The following is a 13245-nucleotide window of genomic DNA, read 5'->3' as shown; positions in this document are numbered from 1 at the left end:
ATGCACCCCTAGGAAACAAATACACAAAAACACATTTTCAAAATTTTGTATTCAAAAGTGACTGGAAATTTCTCCACCTGCCAGTGCAAAATGATGCTCCAAAGTAGTCCCAAAGTCAGTTTGTGATTTCCATCTACAATGTCAGTTCCTCCTATATTCACTAATTCCACCTGTCAAGACGAAAAAAAAAAATACCTTTTACAACAATTTTTTCAGAGAAATCCAGATTTTCAATGTAATACATTTGCACAACAATATAAATGAGAGATAAAAGAAATCTCATATTAGAGAATTAGGCAAACCTACTTCTCAAAAGTATATTATTTATATGATAGATCAATAAAGCCACCAGAAAGAGCCCATGACTGTTCCTTCACTCATAGAAAAGATCCAATACTTTCAATTAAAAAAAAAAAGACATTTCTAAGAATCAGTTGACACCAATGCATAGCACAGGAAGCTGGTTTCACAATAAATAATGCAGATGGCAGAACCAAACCCTAGAAGTCACTTTACAAGCTTACATTGTTCTGATGTAAAACCTGCAGCACTCTGTTGACGTTATTTAAGGCATGTACCCTCGTGGAACCCCGTTCCTTTGGCTGGAAAATAAAATACAAAAAGCAAGTAAGACCCAGTATCCCTCCATATGCCTGACCAACAAAGACTCAAATGTATGTGAAACAGCAGCTCAGAAAGCTGTGTCCCGCATCCTTGGGGCCCCAAAGCCTGGGCCACCACCCTAGACACTAGAGTTTATGTGATGCAAATTCCCCAACTAACAATATCTTAAAATAATGATTCGCTAACTTGTCTGCACATTGGAATGTCCTAGGAAGCTTCAAAAATTACTAATGGTTGTGCCACCCCCTGCCTCAAAGACTGTGACTTAATGATTCTGGAATGTGGTGTGGGTTTGGAACCTGTAAAAGGTAATTCTAACAGGCAGACACATTTGGGAACCCATGCTATAGAACAAAGCTCCCTTTATCTAAATGGATCTGGATGTATAAAGATACAGGAGAAGGAGGTCCCCTCTGTTCTGCACAGGTGTGAATGAACCACAAAGCAAAGGGGATTCCAAGCACTATCTTGTGTTTCCTGGCACTAGTTCGAGGTCCACCTGGAAGGCAGAACTTCCCCACCTGGGGTCAGGTAACCTGAGCAGCTTCCTTCCACCTCAATGGCCAGGGAATCTTATCTGGGAGAAGGATTTGCCTCTCCACCAGATGCCTAGCTACCACCTGGAGGAACTGAGAGTGTCACATCCATGCTTTGGCAAGAAAAGAATTCATCTTTGCAGGAGCACATCCCTCTATACCTTTACAGTAATTCTGCCTCTGGTGTAAAAATTTATAACAACAAAAAAAAGAAGTTTATACCCACAAAATACATTCTCTTCAAGAGTGTTATCTCCATGAGAAAACACAGAACCTTACACATAAAGTAATAGAGTTAAATTTGATAAAGAAGCAAACACAAAGTTGATACTGAAATCCTGGATAGAAATAGATGCCTAAATGCTGCTCTATCAAAGCACAGCTTTTTAAAATGTTCTTCTGCAGCCTTTACATTTTAAATACCCACAATAGGTCTCCAAGAGTCAGTAATGACCAAAGACAATCTGTTAGTCTCATTCTCAGAGATGACTCCTCTCACCAGTGATGTTCCTGTGAGTCCTTCTAGAAGATCCAATAACTTCCTTCCATCTTTGAGGTCAGTGAACATATCATTGATGGGTGGTTTTCCACTCTGTAATAAAGAAAAGATAAAATATGAGTCGTTTCCACAAGAAATGGCTCATACAGGGCTGACACACAAATGAGTGGTTTCATTTTTTCCCCCAATAAAAAGTTTGGGATACTCTGCAGACTATTCAAGTTTGACTTGTATAGAAAAAACATGTATAAAAACAGAATTTTAAAATTCCATAATGAACCTTTTAAGCTGAAAGATACAAATTGCATAATTTCTTAGAACAGGATCAACTAAAGCTGTGGTTAGGCTGTTACTATGTCTCACCTATGGTCCATGCTCTGGAAAAAAGAATGATAATAAGTAGCATTAAATATGTCAGCAAGTAACTGAACAGACACTTCACAGAAGAAGAAATACAATCAATCAATAAATATATGAAAAAATGTTCAATATTTTTAGCAATTAGAGAAATGCAAATCAATACTACTCTAAGATTTCATCTCACCCCAGTCAGAATGGCAATTACCAAGAATACAAACAACAATAAATGTTGGAGAGAATGTAGGGGAAAAGGTACATTCATACATTGTTGGTGGGAATGAGGATTTGTGAAACCATTATGGAAAACGTATGGAAAGTCCTCAGAAAACTTGGAATGGAACCACCATTTGACCCAGCTATCCCACTCCTTGGTCTATACCCAAAGGACTTAAAAACAGCATACTACAGGGACACAGCCACATCAATGTTTATAACAGCTCAATTCTCAATAGCTAAACTATGGAACCAACCTAGGTGCCCTTCAACAGATGAATGGATAAAAAGAATGTAATATATATCACACACACACACACACACACACACACACACATATATGAATTACTCAACCTTAAAGAAGAATGAAATTATGACATTTGCTGGTAACAAATGGAACTGAAGAATATCATGCTAAGTGAAATTAGCCAATCCCCAAAACCAAAGGTCAAATGTTTTCTCTGATATGCGGATGCTAATTCACCATGGGGAAGGGGCTAGGGAAGAACAAAGTTACTTTAGATAGAGAGTAGTGAAGGGAAGGGAGAGGGTATGGAGGTAGGAAGGAGAGTAGAATGAATCAGAAATTATTACCCTATGTATGTAAATAACTATACGACCAGTGGGATTCTACATAATGCGTTAACGAGAAGAATGAGAAATTACACTCCATTATATACAATGGATCAAAGTGCATTCTACTGTCATGTATAACTAATTAAAACAAATTTTTAAAATTTTTTTAAAATGTCAGCAAGCACCCAGCATGTGGTACAGAGCCACCTAGAACCTGGGCATCCTGACTCTGTCATTGCTCTTCACATTCATCAGGTGACATCTTTCCATCTTCATTATGGAAACAGGTCTTTTGTCATCAATTTCAGCTCTTAGGTGCCAAGTCTGTATTTTTGGTCATTAATTTTTTACTGATAAAGGCATTTTGGGGTCTGTGTCTAAGTCCAGTATTGGGGCTGAGAAAGCTTATAGAATCCCTGAACTCTTGTCCCTGGCTGATAAGTAACATCAGCTCCCACTGATTAACATGCTCCAGTATCTGAGGCCAGAAAATCCCACTCCAGTCACTATAGCTTGGCAGACGTGTGCCTTCCTGTAACCGGACAAGTTGTTCACAACTGGGTCGTGACCACGCAGAAAGTCAGGAAGCCTCAACGTGAGGAACAGTTCCTTACCTACCTGGTGCCCTTGGCTCAGCTACTCAACCTCCTTTAAACCACAAATTACTATAGAGATCAAATAATATAATACCATGTGAAAATGTCCTGAAAACTATAAAGTGTGGTGGAATGAAGGCGGTATTATTATCTCACAGCAAATAATTCTCTTCATATATGAAATCGCCACAGAAATTAATAATCCTACTTCCTGCCAGTAATCAAGATATTTCATAACCAATAATCATATCTTCTTCATTTCTCACTTTAATATATATATATATCAGTTCTATGAGCTTGAGATGCAAGAGTGGAGCATTCTAAAATTTCCTAAAACTTTGTATGACCCGTTTCTGCTCCCCTTCCAATTCCTTATTTATTTGTATTTAATTAGTAGTAGTAGTAGTAATAGCTGTAGTACTGGGGACTGAACCCAGGGGAGTTTTACCACTGAGCTACATCCCCAGCTTTTCTTTTTCATTTTTCATTTTGAGATAGTGTCTTGCTAAGTTTCTGAGGCTGGACATGAACTCATGATCCTCCTGCCTTAGCTTTCTGAGTACCTAGGATTACTGGCGCCACACCTGGCTCCTTACCTATTTTTAAATAATAATAATATTTGGTCAACTAATGATTTTCAACATGTGCCTTTCCCCGAGCTCCTATACTTTACAAGAGGGAAAGTATGGCTACATTTTTACCACAGAATCTGTAAAGAATAAACTGTCACTCGGGTGTATCTAAAACAAAGCTGATTTTCTACTCTAAGCTGCCACTGTGGTGGGCAGTGATGGTGTCTGGCACACACAGGATGTCACATTCCAGAGGGGGTGCTTCAGAAAGCAAAGCACAGGGAAATTTTTGAAACAAAGAAGCCTTTCTACCTGCTCTCAGTAAAATCAAAGGGCAGGCGTGGACCTCATCTTCCACCTGTCCATGGCACAATTCAGCAAGTTAGCCGTCAAAGAGCTAAGTTTCCTTTCAAGTCTTAGACACAACAGAAAGATAAGAATACAGGTAAAGTGCACAGGAGAGAAGAATGTGGTTATCTGGTCTTAGGACCTTAGGAAATACTATGGCCAGGTTAGGTAAGGAATACCCAGGCAGCAATTAACCCTCTCCAATCCACACCCCATTTTCAAAAAAAAAAAAAAAAAATGAACAAAATAATATAAAACAGCATAGTATAAAAAAAGTAAATGCAAATATTTATCCATATTATAACTAATTATGGATGTCCATCAATGAACATATCTGTACACAAGAAGCCTTTGACTCATTGTGGAACTTTAGGCAAATTACGTGGCCCTTCTGCATCTATTCGTTTATCTGTTAAAAACTAGGATAACAGTTGTCTAATCAATGGTCAATATTATCATTTATACCACAAGTATAACTTAAGCAATTTTTACTATTATGAAGGGCCATAAAACTTCAATAAGTACTGAAAGGACTTTTAAAAAAATAAGCATTTCTTCATCCTAGATACAAATATAAAACCAGGCCCTGAACATGGGAACATGTTACTATCAATTCATAGACAAAGATCTTCCAACCCCTGAATTCATGAATATGATGGTCTGCAGGCACATATCCTTTTCAAAACCAATTCACATTGCCACACAACAGCATACCTGTGCTCTAGGCACCAACCATGGGTCAGGTGTAATACAGCTGCAAACCAACATGGTTCTTCTAAAAGATCCACAGGTATGACAGAGTAGGACTTCTAAGAGGTGGCATTAATTTTTCTAAATGGGACGCTTTTTTTGGTCCAGTTCATTGATTTGCTTACTGAGAAATAAGTTTAAGAAAGGCTACTTGAGGAACAATCTGTTGAAACAAAGATTAGGAAGACACAATCCAGGTAGAAGTGAATCATTCATACAAGGGCAACCAAAGCCCTTTCTTCTTTAAACACACACATACATGCACACCCATACAGTGGATAACAAGAGCTCCATTTCCTCTGTTTCTAAATTTCAAATAAACATTTGATGGTAATCCATAAGAAATGTCTTGTGTAAGTGTCCCCTTCTCCCTGCACTCCCCAAACAAAAGCGAGGATGTTATTGCTATACACTGCTACCCAGTTCCCAAAGAAGGACACCCGCAGGATGGTAGATGAGGGGAGACTGAATGTGCTGAGAGCCACAGCATCTCGATTATTCGTGCCCAGCCAGACTGCAGCAGAATGTGTGAACCTCCCCCACTGAATAGGGTGCAGGAAGGTGCCTGGGCTCATTCAGGGATCACATTGGAAACTGTGGTTCAGAACTTATACTTAGGGCTGGGGATATAGCTCAGTTGGTAGAGTGCTTGCCTCACATGCACAAGGCCCTGAGTTCAATCCCCAGCACCACACACACACACACAAAAAAAAAAAATTCACTTAAAACATACAGTCACACTTACCATGCACAAATACAAATACCACAAAATATGCATATTCCTGACAATTACAACTTAGGAATGGGCATGGAAGAATGGAAAGGACCAGCCTATGACAAAGGTCAAGTGCCATCAACAGCCCTGAGACTGACACCTGAATAAGCATGATAATTCAGTGTCTGTGCTCTACACAGGGATCAAAAATGCTCTTTTATAAAGCACAAGAGAGCACATAATTCAGGCTCAGCTGGTCAGGTGGCCCCTGTCAAACTGCTCGACCCTGTGGTGTCGATGTGAAAGCTGCTGCAGGCAATATATCAACAAATGAACCAAAGGGAATAACTACTATGTTTCACAAACACTAAAATTTGAACTTCATATAATTTCCCTATGTCTTTGCAATGACCTAAAAATGTAAAGACTGTTCTTAACTGATGGGCCATACAAGAGAAGAGTGAAATGCTCACAGACAATAACAGCAAGTACTCTCTGTATATCAGATATGTTCTAAAAGATTTACAGAGATATAGATATATTTTACATGTATTATTTCTTTATAGTAGTGCTTGAAGGTAAATACCATCAGTATCCCCAATTTATAGGTGAGGAAAAATGAGACATAAAAGGACATAACAAGTGAGGCAGGCATGGTGGCGCACACCTGTAATCCCAGGAGCTCAGGAAGCTGAGGCAGGGGGATGGCGAGTTCACAGCCAGACTCAGCAACTTAGGTCCTAAGCAACTTAGTGAGGCCTTGTCTCTAAATAAAAATTTTAAAAGAGCCAGGAAGGTGGCTCAGTGGTTAAGCACCCCCAGATTTAATCCCCAGTCCTCCTGCCCCCCCCAAAAAAAAAGACATAGCAGGTGAGAAGCAGAACCAGAAGTGAGAGGCAGGACCAGGATCTGATACCATAAAATCTGGTTCCAAATCTACATTCTCAACATCCATGCTATATTCCCACTGAAATAATGAGGGCATACAACTGTGACATACAGAGGAGGAAATATTTAATCACTGGGGTTGGGGTGGATATATTTGACAACTTCTCAAAGAGGGCAACAAGACATATATTGCATGACATGAATCCAAAGAAAGTTGTTTTGCTCTTTGTTTTGTTCTCAATACACCACTTTAAAGCATGTTTGGTGCTAAGGTTCTAAACATGGGATCTACTCTAGGAGAAAGTCTAGAAATGTCAGAAGTCATCTTCTAATAAAAATAAAAATGGATTCATCCTAACAGTTAACCTCTCATTAAGATTTTTTACTCTTTGTACAGAATTATTTGCAGAGATTTCTCTGACAGAAAGAATACAGTTTAATAATTCAATAGGAAAAATATTTAGTGAATGCCTCCTTTGTGTTTGGCCCTTTAGAAGTGCCAAGTTCAAGTCTCTGTCCTCATTCACAACACAGGGTTTCCATAGTTTTCCAATAAACACAAAGTAGTACAAATGAACTTGTACCTGGAGGAAAGATAAGGTTTGGGTTGCATTTAGCTTTAAAAAAAAAAAAAATTCAAGGTTACACGATACCAGGCCAGATGACAATGGCTACCATCCTGGCGTGTCAGTCTTGGCTGCCCACAACTGTCATACCGCTGTGCCCAGTTCTTTGCACTCCACTAACAGAAGTTCTAACACCAATTTGACAAGAGGGGACCAGATTAATACTGTTAGAGTGTCAGAGCAAAGAAGCAAACTGTCATTGCAATGCAAAGGGAGAAGGGAGGGGATCTGTCACCCACTGAGTGACAGGAATCCAATGCTCCCCAATCACACCTGGAGAATCAGCAGCCCTGAAGGCTGAAGGTGGCAGCGAGTGCCCAGTTCCAACCATGCGTGCTCCCGTGGGAACCCAGGTTCACTGTTGGCAGAACTTCCAGTTTTTTCAAAAGAAGTTTATATGTCAACTCTCCTGGTACTATATTTATAATTTCCTAGAACATCACACCAGACAAATGAATCTTGTCTCCAGGCACACCAGGTCACAGGGCGACTGAGAAGCAATCATTGCACAAGGGCAGAACCACATATATAGGAAAGATAGCAGGAGTCAACAGTGGGACCCTTGAGGAGCTGGTGGACTCTGTGGATGGGGCACACACACACACACACACCAGACAACACTATCAATCACAAGCCCCTTCCCACTACCACAGCGCAGTCTTCATATTTGCTCAGATCAACATCAACAGCATCATTCCGAGCTCCTTCCCTTGCACTCAGTTCCCCTCTAACCCATCCCCACCCCTGTCCTCCCACCTCCAAAAATACATACAGGCATGGCCCTTCCCATCATCATACTGCTTCAACTTCACTCCACACCACCATTCTCTTTTTTTTTTTAATTTTTTTATTGTTGGTTGTTCAAAATATTACATAGTTCTTGATATATCATATTTCACACTTTGATTCAAGTGGGTTATGAACTCCCACTTTTACCCCGTATACAAATTGCAGAATCACATCAGTTACTACATCCATTGATTTACATATTCGCCATACTAGTGTCTGTTGTATTCTGCTGCCTTTCCTATCCTCTACTATCCCCCTCCCCTCCCCTCCCCTCCCCTCCCCTCTTCTCTCTCTACCCCCTCTACTGTCATTCATTTCTCCCCCTTGTATTATTTTCCCCTTTCCCCTCACTTCCTCTTGTATGAAATTTTGTATAACCCTGAGGGTCTCCTTCCATTTCCATGCAATTTCCCTTCTCTCTCCCTTTCCCTCCCACCTCTCATCCCAGTTTAATGTTAATCTTCTCCTCATGCTCTTCGTCCCTACTCTGTTCTTAGTTACTCTCCTTATATCAAAGAAGACATTTGGCATTTGTTTTTTAGGGACTGGCTAGCTTCACTTAGCATAATCTGCTCTAATGCCATCCATTTCCCTGCAAATTCTATGATTTTGTCATTTTTTAATGCAGAGTAATACTCCATTGTGTATAAATGCCACATTTTTTTTTTATCCATTCGTCTATTGAAGGGCATCTAGGTTGGTTCCACAGTCTTGCTATTGTGAATTGTGCTGCTATGAACATCGATGTAGCAGTGTCCCTGTAGCATGCTCTTTTTAGGTCTTTAGGGAATAGACCTAGAAGGGGAATAGCTGCACACCACCATTCTCTCCTGCCTGAACTCCAGCACAACCTAAGTGATCTCTTTGTTTTCATTTAAGAGCTGGAGTGATTCTACTTTCAAGGTGCAGAACACATCATATCATCTCTGTACTTTAACCTAATGGAGTACTGTTATGGGAAAATACAACCAAACTTGCAAATAAAAGATCCTGTGAGATCTGGGCCACACCCTGTCTCTGATCTGACACTGTATTATTCTTCCCCTTCTCCAATGCTACTCCCAATCACAATTATTTTCATGGTAGGTCAAGTTTGTCAGCCTCAATAGTTGTAGCAATAGGAAAAGTATCTGTAAAAGATTGAATAAGAAAGTAATATTTAGTAAGTACAGTTTGGATGAGATGCAAATTATTTGTAGCAACAATAAACAAACCGAGATGAAACTGAGACTTGGGTTTTCCATTTGGAAGGTCCGTCAGCCTGTGCTCTGCTGAGCACTTTGCTGAGGCGGAGGAGCCAGGCTGACAGATGCAGACCTCGCCTTCAAGGCCCTTGGAGTCTGAACAGATGTAAACACAAACAGCACCAAGGCAACAGGGTGAGCACAATGGGCGGACTAGGGAACCAGTAGGTCCTGCCAAAATTGTGCACAGTGACAGATACAGTATCAAGACAGAATCTGTTCTAGGACATATCTAAACCTATTATGAATAATCAAGTTATAACTATTTGTGTACGATAAGAAGAATAAAGACAGGTTTTCTCAAAAGGAGATTTAAGCCAGTCCATGCAATTGCTAGTATTCCCACTATCCTCTGTCTATGCAAGCATATACGTATGTGGCATACATACACATGTATATGGCACACTTACACACACAATATGTAGAGAGAATGTACAAACAATGATATATTTGCATTCTTTTGATCAATCCAAGAAAAATACCCCAGTATCTGATAACAAATTGAAAATTTCATAGCTTCTCTCTTTATCTCCCTCCCCCTCCCACCTTTCTTTCTCTCATTTACTTTTTCCAAGGAATTGGTGAATTTAAAAATTCAAAAAGAATTAAAAATTTCCCAATATATATATTTTTTAATTTTTTAATTGTAGATGGACACAATACCTTTGTTTATTTAGTTTTTTTTTAATGTGGTGCTGAGGATCGAACCCAGTGCCTCACGCGTGCTAGGCAAGTGCTCTACCACTGAGCCACAACCCCAGCCCCTGTTTCCCACTATTTTCAAACCAGAACTTATAAATTCCTAATCTCAAAACTAATATAAATAAAGCACTCTTTTTGGTTCCTGTAACTTTTCACCTTCTTAAAAATTCATAATGCTCCATCAAGTACTATGTATGGTCACCTAAATTAACTACAATACATTTATACTTAAATATATTTTTAAAGAATTTTACAACAAAATGATGTGTTTTTTTCCTGAATGGCAGAGTTAAAAGTAGTTGAAAAGTTTCTCTTTGAATTTCTTCTAATACCTGTTTTATTACAGTGTCTATATATTAGACATAGATACTGTAAAAAGTAAGTATTAGCTTTTTTTAAAAAAAATGGTGTCTCTAGTCAAGGTTAAGCAAAATGGTAATTTGTTGGTCTCAACTACCAAATATGCGGCTATCTCAGTGAAATGAAGGTGTGTGTGATCCTCAGTATCCACGTCTATGACTCGAGTTCATGGTGAAAGAGTGAGAGCAGTGCTGTTTCCAACTGAGAAAACAACTGAAACAAAATGAGGGTCCTGGGTGAGGCCTAAAGAGATCATAAAGACACCAACAGAGCAGCACCATCAAGGGGCACCAAGTCAAAGTAAGGGAACCCAGGGCGGGAGCCATTCACTCTGAGAATTCAAGATGCCAGTCAGTATAAACTCTTAAGAAACAAAAAAGAGGGCTGGAGCTATAGCTCAGTTGTAGAGTGCTTGCCTTGCATGCACAAGACCCTGGATTCAATCCAGAAATGAAAAAGATTCCACTAAGAAGCTCGGAGGTCAGCTCACTTGGAAGCAGGGAGAGAGAAAAGAAAAGGAAGACAGAGAAAGACAAGCAAAACAGGTGGCTCAGGCCATCACAGACCAGTGCCCGCTTAATCACCAAGCAGTGACTTCCAGTATCCACTGAAATCAAATGAATGTATGAAACACCCTTGAAACCAAAAAATACCTTTCAGGGAATCATAAATACAGACAAGTAATAGACGCTTTATTTTTTTTTTTTTAATTTTTTATTGTTGGCTGTTCAAAACATTACATAGTTCTTGATATATCATATTTCACACTTTGATTCAAGTGGGTTATGAGCTCCCATTTTTACCCCATATACAGATTGCAGAATCACATCAGTTACCTTGATTTTGAAAAGAGAACTAACTATAGGCATGATTTTTAAAAAATGAGATGATAAGGAAGTATGTGTGGGACCCAGACACCTGGAGGGTAGAGACAGGGACCACTTACCTACTCTAGGAACTAATAATGAGGTCACAGGCCCCAACTCCATATGCATACCCTACAAGGTCCATAGTCAAACTATGTAAGTAATACAGCTCATAAAGGAGGGGCAGCTGGTCTGCCCCTTTCCTCTTCTTCAGGCATCTGTCTCCTCCAAAACATAATAGGCTCAACATTCTAGTCAGGAACTAAATTAAGCCCTTTATCTAGTTTTAAATGCAAGGTAAACACAGAAGTGGCTCAGAGGTGGACAGGAGACCATCCCTAGGAGCATCCATTGATTTGTCTCTCAAGGAAACAAGTGTTCATTGTGCTTTGTTTTACTTGACGGTGTTTTTGTGTGCAATTCTGTCTGGACTTGATTCTGCTAACTGCCTGCATATACCTATTTGATATCCATACTTAAAAATAAATTTGTGCTTTCCCTGTATCCTATATTGGTATGAAGAACTGTTGGCAGGATTTTTTTATTTCCCCAACAGATAATAACAACAAAACTAACAATGTTGGCTTTCCCCAGATTCAACTCCCTTCATAGTGTGGGTAACTACCTATGTATCATCAAGCCTGAGCCACAGGCTTCCTAGGCCAGGTACAGCTGAAGATGGATCCAGTCCTCTTGCTTGTGTAACAGATGGCAAGTGCTTCCTTTCTCTCAAGAAAGCTGCCTCATCGGCAATCTTCCCCTTCCACTGCCACTCTTGCTTAGGCCTAACTGCACTGAACCATCGGGGCCCACCCTTAAAAGCTGTAGGGAGTGAGGTCACGTGGTGCCATTAGGCTGAACAGAAAAGCACACGGTAGGTGTCTCTTCCCTCCCACACCCAGGTCAAGGATGAAATGTCATTTCCTCTCAGCAGATCAATTCCAACACACATGTAACCCCAGCTACTCAATATCTGAGGCAGGAGGATCACAATTTTGAGACCAGCCTCAGCAACTGAGAAAGATCCTGATTTTTTTTTAAAAAAAAAAAAAAAAAAAAAGCCCAGGTGGGGAGAGTAGGGATGTACATCAGAGGAGAATGAATGTTCCTGGGTTCAATCCCCAGTACCAAAAAACAAACACACACATACAAAAAATACAAGCAACAATAAGTGTTGGCAAGGATGTGAGGAAAGGGGCACACTCTACATTGCTGGTGGAACTGCAAATTGGTGCAGCCAATCTAGAAAGCAAAATGGAGATTCCTTGGAAAACTGGGAATGGAACCACCATTTGACCCAGCTATCCCACTTCTAGGTTTATACCCAAAGGATTTAAAAACAGCATAGTACAGGAACACAGCTATATCAGCATTTATAGCAGCACAATTCACAAAAGCTAAATTGTGGATCCAACCTAGATGCCCTTCAGTAGATGAATGGATAAATAAAATGTGGTATATACACACAATGGAATATTACTCAACATTAAAAGAGAATTAAGTCATGGCATTTGCAGGTAAATGGATGGAGTTGGAGAAAATAACGCTAAGTGAAGCAAGCCAATCTCAAAACACCAAATGCCAAATGTCTTCTCTAATATAAGGATGCTGATTCATAATGGGGATGGTTCAGGGAGCCTGGGGGGGGGGGGAACAGACGAACTTTAGATAGGACAAAAGAGAGGGAGAGGAAGGGAGGGGGCATGGGAGAAGGAAAGACAGTGGAATGAGATGGACATCATTACCCTAAGAACATGTATGAAGACACAAATGGTGTGAATATACTTTGTGTTCAACCAGAAAGATGAAAAAATGTGCTCTATTTGTATAATATGAATTGAATTGCACTCTGCTGTCATATAGAATAAGAGTAAATAAAATTTTAAAACTAGAAGATTTTTTAAATCCCAAAATTGATCATCAATTACAAAGACTGACTCAACAGATACTACCAAATTTGTTTTCACAATTACAAATACCA

General features: G+C 39.7%; 1 protein-coding gene across 1 annotated transcript in view; it reads right to left on the bottom strand.

The window, feature by feature from the left end:
* Utrn (utrophin) overlaps window positions 1–13245 on the bottom strand; it is a 515860-nt gene that overhangs the window by 389758 nt on the left and 112857 nt on the right. Inside the window, exons 4-6 of the mRNA XM_048800520.1 lie at window positions 1660–1752; window positions 525–602; window positions 78–170 (exon numbers count right to left, since the gene is read on the bottom strand). Coding sequence (XP_048656477.1) covers window positions 78–170; window positions 525–602; window positions 1660–1752 — 264 coding nt within the window. The remainder of the gene's footprint in view (window positions 1–77; window positions 171–524; window positions 603–1659; window positions 1753–13245) is intronic.

The sequence above is a fragment of the Marmota marmota genome, unplaced genomic scaffold, assembly GCF_001458135.2.
Source record: "Marmota marmota marmota unplaced genomic scaffold, marMar, whole genome shotgun sequence".
NCBI lineage: Eukaryota > Metazoa > Chordata > Mammalia > Rodentia > Sciuridae > Marmota > Marmota marmota.
This window is presented reverse-complemented; position numbering and strand designations above follow the sequence as displayed.